This window comes from Haliotis rufescens, unplaced genomic scaffold (genome assembly GCF_023055435.1).
Source record: "Haliotis rufescens isolate VD_foot unplaced genomic scaffold, xgHalRufe1.0.p SCAF_7, whole genome shotgun sequence".
Taxonomy (NCBI): Eukaryota; Metazoa; Mollusca; class Gastropoda; order Lepetellida; family Haliotidae; genus Haliotis; species Haliotis rufescens.
The window spans coordinates 16,590,996-16,610,152 of record NW_025964361.1 but is presented as its reverse complement, the minus strand read 5'-3'; the positions used below and the strand labels follow the sequence as shown (position 1 = coordinate 16,610,152).

The following is a 19,157-nucleotide window of genomic DNA, read 5'->3' as shown; positions in this document are numbered from 1 at the left end:
CGTGACCTAACAGGTGGACAGCTGTACACTACCACTTGTGTCAACAATTTCATTGGTAAAAAAGGCACTTTCCGCTTCCCTTTCCAGTCACTCTCAGGATGATGCCTTTGTCAGAGGAGTTGTACTCCTTATCCAGGATAAACTTACAAACGTTCTAGTCTTCTCGCCCATCATGCTGGTTCTGTGACAGCCTTTCGCCACAATGGCATCCTCCAGCATTGCTCTTGGGATGATCAGTTTAAGGCTAAACTCTGTCAACAACCATGGGCTGCACATACTCTTTTCATCTCTGCTATCGAACTGGTCGCACGAGAGATACAGAAGGACACCAGTCTCCAAGTGACTGTCCTGGGACTCCAGAAATGCCAACTAGAAGATCGAGAGAAAAGGAATGTAACCATCCACAGTTAACTTGATCCAAGGGCTCCGCAGAGTCTTCCAGAGTACCGATCCCGTGGGAGGGAGTCAATGCATACATATTTTGCCCAGTTCTTCCCCAGGTCCAACAGAAGTAAGAAGCCACCAGTCTCTGATCTCTGACTTTGGTCGCGTCCTATTGGCCCCCACACAAAAGGCAACTCCAAGCGGGTAGCGATGACTATCACTGCAGCTCATCATTCATAATTTATGACTACAAGTGGACAGCATTCAAGAAATCTTGTTGCGCTTGTGACATTTCCTCTCCTACCTCGGCTTCACGTGCGATCTACATGTAAGCTTAAGGGCTCCATTCTTAGCAGCAATTAACATTATTGCTATTACTTCCAGTGCAAAAGTCTCCAATGTTGCAGAACTCCAGTTGCTCATCTGCCCACTTAGGCTAGCAGACTGATCCTTGCATTCAGGCCACCTTTGTGGGACCCAACGTGATCCTGCAACACCTGACTTCCAATGTTTATGAGCCACTGACGGATAAAGATTTTGATTTCATCACCTCCAGTTAATGAGATACATGCTCTAGGAAGGGCGTTCCTAGGCCTTTGTTAGGAATTCCTAGCAAAGAATCAACTTCCAGACCAACCTGATCAGTGATTTATGATTTCCCCGCACTCGTCGATCTTGGTATGACCAGGAAGATCTCTCCCTCTTTCAACTTCAGGCGCGTCATCTCTATTTGACTCCTTCTTTGACTATTAGAATTTCATGGAAGGGACTTTTCATTATCAATAATATTAATAACTTCTGTCTTGGAGATTTCCTGTATTACACTCTCTTATTGGCTCCGCTCCATCATCCTTCTAGTGTAAACATTTGCTGGACTGCCATCGCCTGCAAGGACCAACCCGCACGAAACTCAAGCGGTTGCTTACACCATGGTCTTACACAGGAATTGCACCCTCTCAGCCATCATGGAAGGGTGCTCCTGGAAGTCAGAGACAAGGTTTTCGCCTCTCATTACCTTCGCGATATCTCAGTCACGGATATACAAGGTCTCCACAAGTTCGGCTCTTTGATCTTGGCGCAACAACTGTTACATTTCAATAAACACAGATGAAAAACATTATGTACACATGGTTCTCACTCAGTCTTAAGATTGAATATATGCATAATAATTCTTGGTGTTGAATGTTTTATTGATTTTTCTGGTTTCCCAGAGGATTAACTTGCCTGAAGAGACTATTAAGTCTGCAACATCGAACTTCTACCACATCGCATTACTAAAACTAGAACGGTGTCTCAAAACTTTATTCCGCTCACCACTGCCTCGAGTGTTTGTGATGCAGGATATCGGTTCAAAGATCCTCTTGTGGATAATGTTGATCATTCCTCTTCACATCCTGGATGGCTCATGCACTCAAATTTGTTTGAAGAATCGATACTGGTAGAAAAAACCATGGTCGATTAAAGTCCTCAGCTGTTTTATCTATGTGTTTACAGATACATCATTCTATGAATAACAACATACATGAAAACACATTCGGCATGTATTCCCGATCTCATGCTGTTTCTTTCGATTAACATATCGGGATCATCAACACGGATTGATTGTGAGGTTTTTTTCGCTCACAAGTTCATCCATCTATTTGTGTATTCTCATGGTTCTAGTCTATACAGGCTAGGGTATCTGCGGCCCACCATCCAGCCATGGGATTAAATGCATAGTACGAGAAGAAAGAAGATATGCATAGTGTGAGATTTTAATTTGGAACCAAGTGCTTTAGCAACATTCAGTGAGCAGCAGGCAATGTTGGATTGTAGAAGTATTGTAACATACTGATAAATGAGTTCTTAGTCTGAAATGAGAAGGTTACATCCAACTCATATGAAGTAGGGGATTGAATTAGGCATACTTGGTGACAGTATTTGATCAAATGTAGCGTACACTCATGTAATATTTAACATGTGACATGCTTGTGAGTTGTGGAACACATGGTTCCTACATCAGATAGCCACAACTGTGCACAGGATCAGGTTCAAGTCAGTTTCAATGCCTACATTTCAAGAAAACATAAACCCAAAGAAAGATATGAGCAATCCTGGACCCACAGAGTAAGACATGTTGGCAGAGGGTATTCTCATCATGACTTGTCTTTTTAGCTTTGAAAACATTCATATCTTTTTAGCATCTCTTTATCCTACCTATTTTCAGAAATGTGGTGTTATATCTAAATGTAGATATAAAACTTACATGCACAATCCTAACATGTTTCCACCACAAAGTGAAATGTTTCCAGCACTTCTTTTGCTGTTCTTTGATGTAAAATACTAACTATAGAATTTCTGATAACTGCACATGAGCATGTTTGAAGTGAATGGTAAGAGTTTTGCACAATGGCATCCTCAGCCTTCAGACTTGCATGCAGCTTCTCCTGTCTCCCAGTAGAAGATCACTGAATAATCAAATTCTAGCTCTTTCCTGTTGGTTGCCTGGGGTAGAACCCCTTAACATTATATGAATGTCAATATAAAACTGAAAATACTTTCATGTCTGAACATTTTAACAACTCCTAGATCAAATGTTTTGGTTTCTAAAAGTGACTCTTTCTGATGTGTATGTGAGGACAACCTGAAAGGCCACAGATGACTATCATATGGGAGCTTGTTAACATGTTGGTGTGTCAGATGTAATTTGGAGCTTGTTAACATGTTGGTGTGTCAGATGTAATTTGGAGCTTGTTAACATGTTGGTGTGTCAGATGTAATTTGGAGCTTGTTAACATGTTGGTGTGTCAGATGTAATTTGGAGCTTGTTAACATGTTGGTGTGTCAGATGTAATTTGGAGCTTGTTCATATGTTGGTGTGTCAGATGCAATGGGAGCTTGTTAACATGTTGGTGTGTCAGATGCAATGTCTGTTTCTGCTCATACTTCCATCTCCTATGTGCAACTGGGACATTCATACTGAGTTGCCCGCCACTCAGTCTTGCTGCTCAGTTTGTGGTGGCCATTTTAGCTGGCTTGAAAAAGCCAGTATCATATTTCTAAACAAGAACAAATTATGACATGTCAATTTCTAGGCTTAATCAGAACAGCAAGAGAAAAGAGTTTGATTGTGTGTAGTGGCCCGCCGGCATGCAGTGACTGCAGCATTACTCGCTCATCCTTCTTAGTTTGACGTGCCAGTGAGATGTATTTTCTTTCATGTAATGATTTGTCTTGTATTTGAATTGGCATGTTTTTATGCATCTTTTAAGAGATGTAGTTTGATAATCCAGATTGTTAGGAATGTGTTGTAATTGCATGAGGACCAGACCTGGAACCACAGGAATACATTAATAGGTGATGATTGTCTGTCAGGTAGGAGTGGTTCACTTAATATCTAACCCCCATCTTTCCTTACATGTGTTCCTTACCATGTATGTACACACCTGCAGGCCACATGTCGCTGCACAAATGTACTTTACTGACAATGTGGATTGTCTCCCTTACAGGAAGTGCAGCTGATGTGTGTGAGGTTTTGGCCAGGGATGAGATCCTGTCCATCAACAAATGTGATATTTCCAGCCGGACCAATGTTGAGGTGTCCCAGCTGATTCAAGGTGCAGTCAAGACAGGCCAGCTGGAGCTCAGGGTGAAGCGCTTCCTTGGGAGCAATGGTAAACATGCAGCACAATTCTTTGCATGCGCTACTTTTGCTTTTGTCAGATAATGCATGACCAAATATGTTTCAGTTTTCGATATTTTATTTTCAGAGAAGTACTCTAGAAACACTAAATTTCAATAACAATAACTAGAATGAACACTGTGATGTGGATACTTAGTCTTGATACATTCTGTACTTTATGAACCCTCTATACAAACAAATTTTTAATGTTTGAACATGCCTTTTACTGTTTCAGATGAAGAAGATGAATTTTTATCTAGTGATGATGAGTTTGAGTCGATGGAGCGATCCCGGAGTAGCGCAGTCCATGGAGAGGACCCCAAACATGAGGGTAACACCTCCTACGACAGCAGAGACTCAACAACATCTCAGGTACACAAACACAGACCAGATAATTTTTTTCTTGTTATCTCTATGCCTCTATTGCATGTAATTAGTTACAAGGTCAGTCTTTCCCCTATCTGTCATCATTTTCAGAAATGCTCACAAGTGATTATGATTTTTCTCATTAGCGTGAACATGATTGATTTACACATTGCAGGAAGATTTCCGTGCAGCAGTGAACAAGAACCCAGTGGCCAGTGCTCTAGATGAGGAGAGACAGTGGATCATGGACCAGCTGGACTATGGACACCCCACACCACAGGATGAGGTGCAGGAACCAACAGCCAGACACCATCTGTACAAGGTAGGGGATAGAGGGTCAGATATGCGCCATCTGTACAAGGTAGGAAATAAAGGGGTACCATCTGTACAAGGTAAGGGATAGAGGGTCATCTGTACAAGGTAGGGGGTGAGGGGGTCAGATAGGCACCATCTGTACAAGGTAGGGAATAGAGGGTCATCTGTACAAGGTAGGGGGTGAGGGGTCAGATAGGCAACATCTGTACAAGGTAAGGGATAGAGGGGTCAGATAGACACCATCTGTGCAAGGTAAGGGATTGAGGGGTCAGATAGGCAACATCTGTACAAGGTAGGAGATAGAGGGGTCAGATAGACACCATCTGTACAAGGTAAGGGATAGAGGGGTCAGATAGACACCATCTGTGCAAGGTAGGGGATAGAGGGGTCAGATAGGCAACATCTGTACAAGGTAGGAGATAGAGGGGTCAGATAGACACCATCTGTACAAGGTAAGGGATAGAGGGGTCAGATAGACACCATCTGTGCAAGGTAGGGAATAGACGGTCATCTGTACAAGGTAGGAGATAGAGGGGTCAGATGGGCAACATCTGTACAAGGTAGGGGATAGAGGGGTCAGATAGGCAACATCTGTACAAGGTAGGAGATAGAGGGGTCAGATAGGCAACATCTGTACAAGGTAGGAGATAGAGGGGTCAGATAGACACCATCTGTGCAAGGTAGGGAATAGACGGTCATCTGTACAAGGTAGGAGATAGAGGGGTCAGATAGGCAACATCTGTACAAGGTAGGAGATAGAGGGGTCAGATAGGCAACATCTGTACAAGGTAGGAGATAGAGGGGTCAGATAGGCAACATCTGTACAAGGTAGGGGATAGAGGGGTCAGATAGGCAACATCTGTACAAGGTAGGAGATAGAGGGGTCAGATAGGCAACATCTGTACAAGGTTGGAGATAGAGGGGTCAGATAGACACCATCTGTACAAGCTAAGGGATAGAGGGGTCAGATAGACACCATCTGTGCAAGGTAGGGAATAGACGGTCATCTGTACAAGGTAGGAGATAGAGGGGTCAGATAGGCAACATCTGTACAAGGTAGGGGATAGAGGGGTCAGATAGGCAACATCTGTACAAGGTAGGAGATAGAGGGGTCAGATAGGCAACATCTGTACAAGGTAGGAGATAGAGGGGTCAGATAGACACCATCTGTGCAAGCTAAGGGATAGAGGGGTCAGATAGACACCATCTGTGCAAGGTAGGGAATAGACGGTCATCTGTACAAGGTAGGAGATAGAGGGGTCAAATAGGCAACATCTGTACAAGGTAGGGGATAGAGGGGTCAGATAGGCAACATCTGTACAAGGTAGGAGATAGAGGGGTCAGATAGGCAACATCTGTACAAGGTAAGAGATAGAGGGGTCAGATAGGCAACATCTGTACAAGGTAGGAGATAAAGGGGTCAGATAGGCAACATCTGTACAAGGTAAGGGATAGAGGGGTCAGATAGACACCATCTGTGCAAGGTAAGGGAATAGACGGTCATCTGTACAAGGTAAGGGATAGAGGGGTCAGATAGACACCATCTGTGCAAGGTAGGGAATAGACGGTCATCTGTACAAGGTAGGAGATAGAGGGGTCAGATAGGCAACATCTGTACAAGGTAAGGGATAGAGGGGTCAGATAGACACCATCTGTGCAAGGTAGGGAATAGACGGTCATCTGTACAAGGTAAGGGATAGAGGGGTCAGATAGACACCATCTGTGCAAGGTAGGGAATAGACGGTCATCTGTACAAGGTAGGGGGTGAGGGGGTCAGATAGGCACCATCTGTACAAGGTAGGGGATAGAGGGGTCAGATAGGCACAATATGTACAAGGTAGGAGATAGAGGGGTCAGATAGGCAACATCTGTACAAGGGAGGGAATAGATGGGTCAGATAGGCAACATCTGTACAAGGTAGGGAATATAAGGGTCAGATGGACACCATCTGTAAAAGGTAGGGAATAGAGGGTCAGATAGGCAACATCTGTGCGAGGTAGGGAAAAGAGGGTCAGATAAGCAACATCTGTACAAGGTAGGGGATTGAGGGTCAGATAGGCAACATCTGTACCAGGTATGGAATATAGGGGTCAGATAGGCGCCATCTGTACAAGGTAAGGGATTGAGGGGTCAGATAGGCAACATCTGTACAAGGTAGGAGATAGAGGGGTCAGATAGGCAACATCTGTACAAGGTAGGAGATAGAGGGGTCAGATAGGCAACATCTGTACAAGGTAGGGGATAGATGGGTCAGATAGGCAACATCTGTACAAGGTAGGGAATATAAGGGTCAGATGGACACCATCTGTAAAAGGTAGGGAATAGAGGGTCAGATAGGCAACATCTGTCCGAGGTAGGGAAAAGAGGGTCAGATAGGCAACATCTGTACAAGGTAGGGGATTGAGGGTCAGATAGGCAACATCTGTACCAGGTATGGAATATAGGGGTCAGATAGGCGCCATCTGTACAAGGTAAGGGATAGATGGGTCAGATAGGCAACATCTGTGCGAGGTAGGGAAAAGAGGGTCAGATAGGCAACATCTGTAGAAGGTAGGGGATAGAGGGGTCAGATAGGCAACATCTGTACAAGGTAGGAGATAGGGGGGTCAGATAGGCAACATCTGTACAAGGTAGGGGATATAGGGGTCAGATAGATGTCATCTGTATAAGGTAGGGAAAAAAGGGGGGCAGATAGACACCATCTTTGAAAGGAAGGGCATAGAGGGGTCAGATAGACACCATCTGTACAAGGTAGGGAATAGAGGGTCAGATAGGCATCATCTTTACAAGGTAGGGGATAGAGGGTCAGATAGACACCATCTGTACAAGGTAGGGGATATAGGGGTCAGATAGACGTCATCTGTACAAGGTAGGGAATAGAGGGTCAGATAGGCATCATCTGTACAAGGTAGGGGATAGAGGGGTCAGATAGGCACCATATGTACAAGGTAGGGAATAGAGGGTCAGATAGACACCATCTGTACAAGGTAGGGGAATAGAGGGTCAGATAGGCAACATCTATACAAGGTAGGGAATAGAGGGTCAGATAGGCATCATCTGTACAAGGTAGGGGATAGAGGGTCAGATAGAAACCATCTGTACAAGGTAGGGGATATAGGGGTCAGATAGACGTCATCTGTACAAGGTAGGGCATAGAGTGTCAGATAGGCATCATCTGTACAAGGTAGGGGATAGAGGGGTCAGATAGGCACCATATGTACAAGCTAGGAAATAGATGGGTCAGATAGACACCACCTGTACAAGGTAGGGGAATAGAGGGGTCAGATAGGCAACATCTGTACAAGGTAGGGAAATAGAGGGGGTCAGATAGATGCCATCTGTACAAGGAAGGGGATAGACGGGTCAGATAGTCACCATCTGTACAAGGTAGGGAAAAGACGGGGTCAGATAGATGCCATCCGTAGTATTGTGGGGAGTTAACACATCAGACAAATATTCCTCCAGTAACTTCCACAGCTCTGCCCTTGTCACCAGTTACTGTTATGAATGTTTTGTTGGTAATTGGACATCCAGTAATTAATTTCAAACAAACTGGTTTTAGTTTTAACTCTCAGTCATTCCTGCAATAGTACAGTCTCTTTGGCCACAGATCCCCAGGATACTAATTGTGGAAGTTTTCAACATAGTGTACTGTCTTTGTCAGGATCAAGAGCGTGAGAGTTTTGAGCCCATCCATCAGGAGTCCTCCAGCCCACGCCAGCTGGCCTCTGAGCCATACACAAGCCCCACCAGAGCAGAGGAGGTCCTGACCCGGCCCACCATCACAATGAGACGCGAGACGGGGACACGGGGGAGTGGACAAACAACCCCGGACCCCAGGCCTGCAGCCGAATGTAGGTGCACAACACATGCAGACATGGGAGTAAGGCTGTATATTATTTTGCCCTTATTGAAGATGCATGTGCTTCACAAGTGAAGAGAATTATTTACTGGGACAATTTTGATCTCACTGACCTCTTCAGCAGTCACCACCCTGCTCCCTTTATGATGAGCACAACAGGTTAATGACTGATGGGATTTAACCTGATGACTATAAGTATTTAGTTTACATTGATGCCCAATGGCTAACCCTTTGTAAGTGTCAATTGGGGGAATTTTTCCAAAGAATACATTATTTCATGCATTCTAGCAGCTATATTTGCATTAGATGAATGATGTACTGAAATTGTTTTTGTCCTTGACAGTTGACACCCACTATGAGATGGAGAAACGAAGCCAGCATCAGGCGGGGCCACACGGTGCTGGGGCAGATGATGTTGGTCCACCAGCAATCTTGAGGAAGTGGCAGAGACAGAGACCACAATCAGAGTACACCTTTGAGAGAGAGAAATCACCTGACAAGCATCTCAGTTCTACATTGCCATGGATGGAAAACAAATTGGCAGCAAATGATCCCAAGGATGATCTAGTTCTGGAGAGAACAGTGAGGGACTATGCATCCTCTCAGCCAGAACCACCGGTCCCATCACCACGGCGACGATTTGAAGACCACAAAAAGCAAGAAGAGTGGAACCAGAAGCAGGAAGACTTGAGACAGGTTGGACACACACAACACTTAACTGGATCCTGCCTTTGCATGATGTGTTGACCTATTGCATTAATTGTTTGTGAATCAGGCGATTATTATTTTATGTGTTGAATCACGGTTCTGTCGACCCTATTTTGTTCAAAATTATTTTGAGATGACTCATTGTTTATGATGATCAATTTGACATTAATATTTTGCAACATGTTCAGTCAAAGGGTTTAGGCGAAATGCCTAACAAATATAGAGTTATGTCCAGTGTTTTTGATATACAGACTTTGCCAAAATTAACTCCTTTTGTCTTGTGAGCAAAAACGAAGGTTCCAGCAGATGATTGCGCTGAAGATGGCATATTAAAAATTTGTCCTAACATCCGTGCCAGAGCTAATCAACATGGCATGGTGTCAGGTTTTTTATTCTATCCTCTGACTTCTGTCTTTGACAATACAAATCCTTGATCCAACAAGTAGAAACAAATCGCCTCAGAAAGCATGTAAATACTTTTGTTTAGTAGATATAGCGTTTTTGGCTGGATCCCATGTTCCCTAAAAAATCTCACACAGGAACTCCAAGTGAGGTATTTGATTATTTTTATCCTGATACTGCCCCTTAGTTGCTGTGTTTCAAGCATGCACATGTTTGCAGTAGCCTTGTTTTAGTTTTTGTTCCTATTGCAAGCTAACCCCAACACCCGGCCTGATGCGAGCATGTACCATTTTTGGGTAACTTCCCCTGACTGGAAACCCATTTGGGTGTTGAGTGCGTGGCAGATGTTCGCACAAGTCACAGCACAGAGGTTATTTCTGTTTGATTGTCAATGTAAATGTGTTGTTGATTTCTCTGCTGTGAACTCTGACCTAGGTGACACTGTGGTCCTAGCTCTGCAACTATCAATCATGACAAATGCAATATTCTATTGTCACAGTTTCGGAGTTACCAACCAGTTGCAGTGCTATGATGACTGTAGTCTTTACTAATGACTGGCTTGTGGGAATGAGTTTGTACTAACCTCCTGTTGTTTTGCAGCAACCTGACTCCAACCAGAGAGAGGTGGAAGTCACAAAGGTAAACTCTTGGACATTGGACCAAATAAACAAAAAACATGTATAAACAGGAAATAGTATTAAGCTATAAATATATGTTGGTGAATCTCAAATGCTTTAGGCTAGGCTGGAGGATCACAAATACAGGGAATTATTAGTGTGTTGGGATGGGCCCAGCTAGGCTAGAGGATCACCAATTCAGGGAATTAGCAGTGTGTTGGGATGAGCCCAGCTAGGCTTAAGGATCACACATACAGGGAATTACCTGTGTGTGTGTTGGGATGGGCCGGCTAGGCTAGAGGATCACAAATACAGGGAATTAGCTGTGTGTTGGGATGGGCCTGGCTAGGCTAGAGGATCACAAATACTGGGAATTAGCTGTGTGTTGGGATGAGCCCAGCTAGGCTTAAGGATCACACATACAGGGAATTAGTAGTGTGTTGGGATGGGCCCAGCTAGGTGAGAGGATCACAAATACAGGGAATTAGGAGTGTGTTTGGATGGGCCCAGCTAGGCTTAAGGATCACAAATACAGGGACTTAGCTGTCTGTGTGTTGGGATGGGCCCCGCTAGGCTAGAGGATCACAAATACAGGGAATTATCAGTGTGTTGGGATGAGCCCAGCTAGGCTAGAGGATCACAAATACAGGGAATTATCAGTGTGTTGAGATGAGCCCAGCTAGGCTAGAGGATCACAAATACAGGGAATTATCAGTGTGTTGGGATGGGCCCAGCTAGGCTAGAGGATCACAAATTCAGGGAATTAGCAATGTGTTGGGATGAGCCCAGCTAGGCTTAAGGATCACACATACAGGGAATTAGCTGTTTGTGTGTTGGGATGGGCCCAGCTAGGCTGGAGGATCACTAATACAGGGAATTATTAGTGTGTTGGGATGGGCCCAGCTAGGCTAGAGGATCACCAATTCAGGGAATTAGCAATGTGTTGGGATGAGCCCAGCTAGGCTTAAGGATCACACATACAGGGAATTAGCTGTTTGTGTGTTGGGATGGGCCCAGCTAGGCTGGAGGATCACTAATACAGGGAATTATTAGTGTGTTGGGATGGGCCCAGCTAGGCTAGAGGATCACCAATTCAGGGAATTAGCAGTGTGTTGGGATGAGCCCAGCTAGGCTTAAGGATCACACATACAGGGAATTAGCTGTGTGTGTGTTGGGATGGGCCCAGCTAGGCTAGAGGATCACAAATACAGGGAATTATCAGTGTGTTGGGATGGGCCCAGCTAGGCTAGAGGATCACAAATTCAGGGAATTAGAAGTGTGTTGGGATGAGCCCAGCTAGGCTTAAGGATCACACATACAGGGAATTAGCTGTGTGTGTGTTGGGATGGGCCACCTAGGCTAGAGGATCACAAATACAGGGAATTATTAGTGTGTTGGGATGAGCCCAGCTAGGCTTAAGGATCACACATACAGGGAATTAGCTGTGTGTGTGTTGGGATGGGCCACCTAGGCTAGAGGATCACAAATACAGGGAATTAGCTGTGTGTTGGGATGAGCCCAGCTAGGCTTAAGGATAACACATACAGGGAATTAGCTGTGTGTGTGTTGGGATGGGCCCAGCTAGGCCAGAGGATCACTAATACAGGGAATTAGCTATGTGGGGGGGATGGGCCCAGCTAGGCCAGAGGATCACACATACAGGGAATAAGCTGTGTGTGTGTCGGGATGGGCCCATCTAGGCTAGAGGATCACAAATACAGGGAATTAGCTGTGTGTGTGTGTTGGGATGGGCCCAGCTAGGGCAGGGGATCACACATACAGTGAATTTGCTATGTGGGGGGATGGGCCCAGCTGGGGCAGGGGATCACACATACAGGGAACTAGCAGTGTGTGTGTTGGGATGGGCCCAGCTAGGGCAGGGGATCACACATACAGGGAATTAGCTATGTTGGGGAAGGGCCCAGCTAGGGCAGGGAATCAGACATACAGGGAATTAGCTATGTGGGGGCATGGGCCCAGCAAGGGCAGGGGATCACACATACAGGGAATTAGCTATGTTGGGGGATGGGCCCAGCTAGGGCAGGGGATCACACATACAGGGAATTAGCTATGTTGGGGGGTGGGGCGGGCCAAGCTAGGGCAGGGGATCACACATACAGGGAATTAGCTATGTTGGGGGATGGGCCCAGCTAGGGCAGCGGATCACACATACAGGGAATTAGCTATGTTGGGGGGTGGGGCGGGCCAAGCTAGGGCAGGGACACACATACAGGGAATTAGCTATGTGGGGGATGGGCCCAGCTAGGGCAGGGGATCACGCATACCAAGATTTAGCTATGTGGGGGGGGGGGATGGGCCCAGCTGGGGAAGGAGATCACACATACAGGGAATTAGCTATGTGGGGGGGATGGGCTCAGCTAGGGCAGGGGATCACACATACAGGGAATTAGCTATGTGGGGGGGATGGGCCCAGCTGGGGAAGGAGATCACACATACAGGGAATTAGCTATGTGGGGGGGATGGGCCCAGCTAGGGCAGGGGATCACACATACAGGGAATAAGCTATGTGTGGGGTTGGGGGGATGGGTCGGGCCCAGCTAGGGCAGGGGATCACACCTACAGGGAATTAGCTATGTGAGGGGGATGGGCCCAGCTAGGCCAGAGGATCACACATACAGGGAATAAGCTGTGTGTGTGTCGGGATGGACCCATCTAGGCTAGAGGATCACAAATACAGGGAATTAGCTGTGTGTGTGTTGGGATGGGCCCAGCTAGGGCAGGGGATCACACATACAGTGAATTAGCTATGTGGGGGGATGGGCCATGGTGGGGCAGGGGATCACACATACAGGGAATTAGCTATGTTGGGGGGTGGGGTGGGCCAAGCTCGGGCAGGGGATCACAAATACAGGGAACTAGCAGTGTGTGTGTTGGGATGGGCCCAGCTAGGGCAGGGGATCACACATACAGGGAATTAGCTATGTGGGGGAAGGGCCCAGCTAGGGCAGGGGATCACACATACAGGGAATTAGCTATGTGGGGGGGATGGGCCCAGCAAGGGCAGGGGATCACACATACAGGGAATTAGCTATGTTGGGGAATGGGCCCAGCTAGGGCAGGGGATCACACATACAGGGAATTAGCTATGTGGGGGGGATGGGCCCAGCAAGGGCAGGGGATCACACATACAGGGAATTAGCTATGTTGGGGAATGGGCCCAGCTAGGGCAGGGGATCACACATACAGGGAATTAGCTATGTGGGGGAAGGGCCCAGCTAGGGCAGGGGATCACACATACAGGGAATTAGCTATGTGGGGGGGATGGGCCCAGCAAGGGCAGGGGATCACACATACAGGGAATTAGCTATGTTGGGGAATGGGCCCAGCTAGGGCAGGGGATCACACATACAGGGAATTAGCTATGTTGGGGAATGGGCCCAGCTAGGGCAGGGGATCACACATACAGGGAATTAGCTATGTGGGGGGTTGGCCAGGCTAGGGCAGGGGATCACACATACAGGGAATTAGCTATGTGGGGGGATGGGCCCAGCTAGGGCAGGGGATCACACATACAGGGAATTAGCTATGTGGGGGGATGGGCCCAGCTAGGGTAGGGGATCACACATACAGGGAATTAGCTATGTGGGGGATGGGCCAAGCAGGGGAAGGGGATCACACATACAGGGAATTAGCTGTTTTTGTGTTGGGATGGGCCCAGCTAGGGCAGGGGATCACACATACAGGGAATTAGCTGTGTTTGTGTTGGGATGGGCCCAGCTAGGGCAGGGGATCACACATACAGGGAATTAGCTGTGTTTGTGTTGGGATGGGCCCAGCTAGGGCAGGGGATCACACATACAGGGAATTAGCTGTGTTTGTGTTGGGATGGGCCCAGCTAGGGCAGGGGATCACAAATACATGGAATAAGCTATGTGGGGGATGGGCCCAGCTAGGGCAGGAGATCACACATACCAAGATTGAGCTGGGGGGGGGGGGGGGGGCAGCTAGGGCAGGGGATCACACATACAGGGAATTAGCTATGTGGGGGGGATGGGCACAGCTGGGGCAGGGGATCACACATACAGGGAATAAGCTTTGTGTCGGGTGGGGGGGGTGGGTCGGGCCAAGCTAGGGCAGGGGATCACGCATACCAAGATTTAGCTATGTGGGGGGGATGGGCCCAGCTGGGGAAGGAGATCGCACATACAGGGAATTAGCTATGTGGGGGGGATGGGCTCAGCTAGGGCAGGGGATCACACATACAGGGAATTAGCTATGTGGGGGGGATGGGCCCAGCTGGGGAAGGAGATCACACATACAGGGAATTAGTTGTGTGGGGGGATGGGCCCAGCTAGGGCAGAGGATCACACTTTATGTACCAGGCATACATGTCACAATGAATGGGTATAAATCCCTCTGAAACATGCCTAAGAGAATAGTGAGGAAAACTGAGGAGGAGGAATACTTAACACGAAGAAAGACATACACAAAGTAACGTCTTGAACGGCCCTTGTTCTTTGAAGTACAACATTGCATCATTGTTTTTGTAAAATAATAAGAATTGTGCAGAATCGATAAATGGTGAATTCCAACAACTTGATCTAAGGATAATCAAGGAACTATTTCTTTCTGTAAATGTAATTCAAGTAAAATATAACAAAACTACCAGATATGTGTAGTCATAATTAGAAGTATGTGTTTCATTGGCATTTAAAGATAAATGTGACCACTAAGGTTGCAGGACCTGAAGAGAAGCTTTATAGGGTTCATGATGTATCTGTACTGTCCTGCTGTTGCCATGATGGTATGTCATGTTTTCCTTCAGGAGATATTTTCTGCCTCCCAGACAACCCTGCAGCAGGAATATGAGAGTGACATCAGACGAGCCCAGGAGATTGCTAAGCAGCGGGAAGAACAGGTAAACATTTGCCAAACATTCATCTCCCCTGTCAGTCATTTCAGTAACAGTTTACCGGGTGATTTATTTGATTGCTATTTGTTATATAATGGAAATCATGCTTTACTTAGTTTAAACAACCTTAAACCTAGACTGTGAGATGGTTTCATGACATACCTAATATATGTAGCTATGTTGACATGTTTCCTATTAAACCAAAGTACTTGCTGTCCTTCTTATCTCCTGTCTGGGTGGTCATGTGATTCCAGTCTGTGAGTGACTCTCTTGTGTGTGGTCTAGGAGCAGCAGATGTTGGAGCCAGAATTGCGGCGGATGCGAGTTACGGAGGAGCGGAGACAAGAGCGCAGGATGCGACAGCAGCAGTTACAGCAGTCAGCAGCGGAAACGAGTCCGGAGTACGTGCTGCGACACCAAGAGGACACTGTTCAGCCCTTCCAGCTCTATGAGCAGAACAGCAATACTGCTGACTCAGTGCCTGATGAAAAAACTAGGTCTACCATGTCATTCCAAATACAAGGTCAAGGGCAATCCCAGGGTCAAGGTCATCCAGGTGTGTTAGTGATTGACCCAAGGAACAGAGGTGATGAAGAGTGAGTATCTTATGCAAGTTATTGGACCAGTAATGGCAAGGAATGCATAGCATATATAGTTTTCCAATATTGTCTTTGATGACATTGTAATGTATCTGGTCAGTGGTCAGCATTTCATCCTTTAGTGAGTTTTTGGTGGGATGAAATCCATATATATTGATGTGATGATTTAGTGGAGAATACTTATGATTTATGTTATAGATAAAACACAAACTTGTGGTTTTACACATTCAACCTGAACTGAGGAGGAGTGTTTTGACTACCTTATTATAACCATCTCAATGCAAGAAATACCAGAAAGAATAACAAAAATATTGGGATAACTTATAGGGAAACAATACAGTCATGGTATTAAACGAAATCTATCAGCATGTGCAACAAGCAGACAACATCAGACATCTAGGATTGAACACCCTTTCATCGCCTGCTTTATGGCTCAGTGGGTAACAATACTAAACATGATTTGGGAGGTTGCAGTTTAGATTCACTTCATGAAATTTTCATGTAAAAAATAATCGTGACTTTCAACCAGTAAAAAATCAACATACTAGATGCATATAAAAGGATGTTTTTGAATCTTTGGTGATGTAACACTCTTCATTTTGGTCGAGGGCACTCTCCGGGAATGCTCTGGGCGTGGATACTTCAACTGAGTTTGTGTGCTTTTCACTATTTGAAGAAACCGCTAGAACGTCAGGATGACGTCACTATAAATTTATAAAAGTGTAAGCAACATGTTTGGATATTCCCTTGCATGTTCCAGTTCCCAGCCCGGCTACAACTTCCAGGTGAACATCAACCAGCCCGGGTTGTCCGAGGACATGTATGTCCACCCTACCCAGCAGGCAGCCACCTACCAACCACGTAAGATACATTGCAGCTCTTGTTTTGTGTGCTAGCTGAAGTCAGAAATCCATAACATTCAAAGAGGATTAAGAAACTAGATGAATTATGATATTTTTGAAATTTTCCTATCTCACTGTATGCATTACATACTTCTTTTGATCCCTTGTGTGGAAACGCCTTGAACAAAGTGTCCAGCTTCTAAGCTTCATTTGCCCAAACACCCCAGCATAACCATGGCGATCGTCCCAGCAATCAGGTCATGCACCCGAATCATGTGCTGCATGCTGACCTCGATCTGGCCACTTGACCTTTGTCTCATCGTGCTCTTTCTCTTCGCCTCCCTGTAGAGATGTGTTTTTTTTTAGAGAATATTTATGCCTTTATTTTTCTCAAAATTACGGGAGTTTGGGGCTCTTCTTACGCCTGAGATATGGGCATGGATCAAGCAAAGCAACCAGCTATGTATCGCCACATATTTTCACCTGCGGATCCTCATAAACTGTGTTGTGATTATCAGAGTGTATGGCAGCCAGGTTTACAGTGTTCTTAATGCACTCATCTGTCCGAGGAGGCATTCACCGATGGTCTTAAGAAATCCCAGAAGAGAGGCAATGATCACGGATCAAAATTTATAGATAAAGAACACGGACCCCCCTCGTCCAAGAAACCCAAGCGTGTGACAAAGACTAGCAGTCCTCCATCTGTAAAATCCGTGGTTAAGCAAACAACACTAGCCACGATCACTTCCCTCTCAGTGGAACAATACAGTATCAGACAGTTTTTTGCACAACAAAGTTACCACCATTTCTTCACAATACATCATCAATGATCCGCTGACTACGACAAACTTCCAGTCAACAAATACGTCAGACACACGTATGGGGCTGGCAGTAAATTTTAACCAGTCTACCGAGATATGTCCAACGACTCAGACCCACTCTATTGGAAGTCAATCATCAAATTCAGAGGTTGCAGTTCGACCAGTTGATCCAAATATCGTCTCTAGCAGTCAGAGAACGACAGTGGTGACAGGACATAGGAAGAGTAGAAAGCGATTTCGACCCAAGGAAGATCGAAATCGAGACATGGGATGCCATTCAGAGTCGACTTCGAAGGGTCGACATTCTACAGAGTGTACTTGACACTTGATGCCGAATATGAACCTGTGGCAGAAAAAGACTTTGAGCACATCACACTGAAGACAGTCTTTCTTCTAGCTTTGGCTACTTTTGCGAGGGTCAGCAAGACACACACCTTGGATGTAAACAGGATTCGATTCGAGAGGCACAGCCATTGCAAAGTCCATCTGGGTCTGCGATGGGACTTCATCACTAAGAACCAACTTCCAGGTCAACCCAACAGGCTATTTACCATCCTGGCTTTGGCCTTTATTCTACATCCCCAGGATCGCGAACTTTATGCTTATACCTACAATCCTCATCAAAACTTTGACGATCGCGGAAGAGATTGTTTATCCCCATCTCACAATTGGCTACCTCAGAGGTTTCCCGTACAGCGGTCTCCTTTTAGTTACGATCTACAATTTTGCCGGTTTCCCTCCACCTCAAACATCAAATCCACACGAGATAAGAGCTGTCGCCTCCACGATGGCACTGCATAATAACTGCTCCCTCAATGCTATCATGAAAGAATGTTTCTGGAAGTCTGATATAGTCTTCACCTCCCACTACTTACAAGATATCGCCATAACTTATGTCCAAGGGCTTCACCTTTTCGGTCTGCTAGTCCTGGCTCAACAATTAACAACAGCCAGTTAACAGAGTTAACAGATGCGAGTACCGCTCACTGTAGTCGCGTAAATCATATCGTGTATGTCCTGTATTCACACATTTATGCTCGGGAGTATGCACGCCAAACACAACAGAACATGGAAGGAAGCCATCCTAGTTTACTCAGACATTTGCATCCATACATGACGTCATCATATGACGTAACGAGATAATGTGTACTTGGATATTGCGGGAAACTGTATCACACAAGATGTAAACAACTATAAGGAGAATACACTACACTCCTCCCCTCTAAACATTTACCTTATGATTATATTAAAGATTAGAGTCCATCAATAATATTTGGATTGAATTAATTTTGTTAAGAAAAGATTCAATTTATAATTTTGTAATACATTTTCTATTTTAAAAGCTTAAGTTGTCTTTTTCTACTTCTCGGTCGAAAGTCATATTATTTCTTTTGTCGACAGAGAATCATCAATAAATTCTAACTATATCGATTGTTTCGGGTAGATAGTATTTTTTAACTCATTGTATTTCCGCCCGTGCGGCACGAGCACTTGATCACATGCTTTCCAACAGAAAGAGTCAAGCGAGCGAGCGAGAGAGAATGTAAAAAATATGGGAGGTTTACTCTTCAGGTAATTAATTGTACTTTATATTGTTTATTAATGCTTAGAGTAGCTTTTCATGTATTATTTCATGTAATTTAATATTTATGCATATTTGAAGGAAAAGTGTAGGATTTTGACAACTGTTGACTCATGGAACAGTCC

The 19,157-nt window shown here is 45.5% G+C and overlaps 1 protein-coding gene across 6 annotated transcripts in view; it reads left to right on the top strand.

Annotated features, from left to right (window-relative positions):
- LOC124151838 (LIM and calponin homology domains-containing protein 1-like) overlaps positions 1 to 19,157 on the top strand; it is a 184,468-nt gene that overhangs the window by 150,426 nt on the left and 14,885 nt on the right. For all 6 annotated transcript variants that reach the window (XM_046524486.2, XM_046524487.2, XM_046524488.2 and 3 more), the window contains 9 exons: positions 3,873 to 4,037; positions 4,281 to 4,417; positions 4,587 to 4,733; positions 8,391 to 8,580; positions 8,932 to 9,284; positions 10,299 to 10,337; positions 15,102 to 15,194; positions 15,474 to 15,784; positions 16,548 to 16,648. In XM_046524486.2, the coding sequence (XP_046380442.2) occupies positions 3,873 to 4,037; positions 4,281 to 4,417; positions 4,587 to 4,733; positions 8,391 to 8,580; positions 8,932 to 9,284; positions 10,299 to 10,337; positions 15,102 to 15,194; positions 15,474 to 15,784; positions 16,548 to 16,648 (1,536 nt within the window). The remainder of the gene's footprint in view (positions 1 to 3,872; positions 4,038 to 4,280; positions 4,418 to 4,586; positions 4,734 to 8,390; positions 8,581 to 8,931; positions 9,285 to 10,298; positions 10,338 to 15,101; positions 15,195 to 15,473; positions 15,785 to 16,547; positions 16,649 to 19,157) is intronic.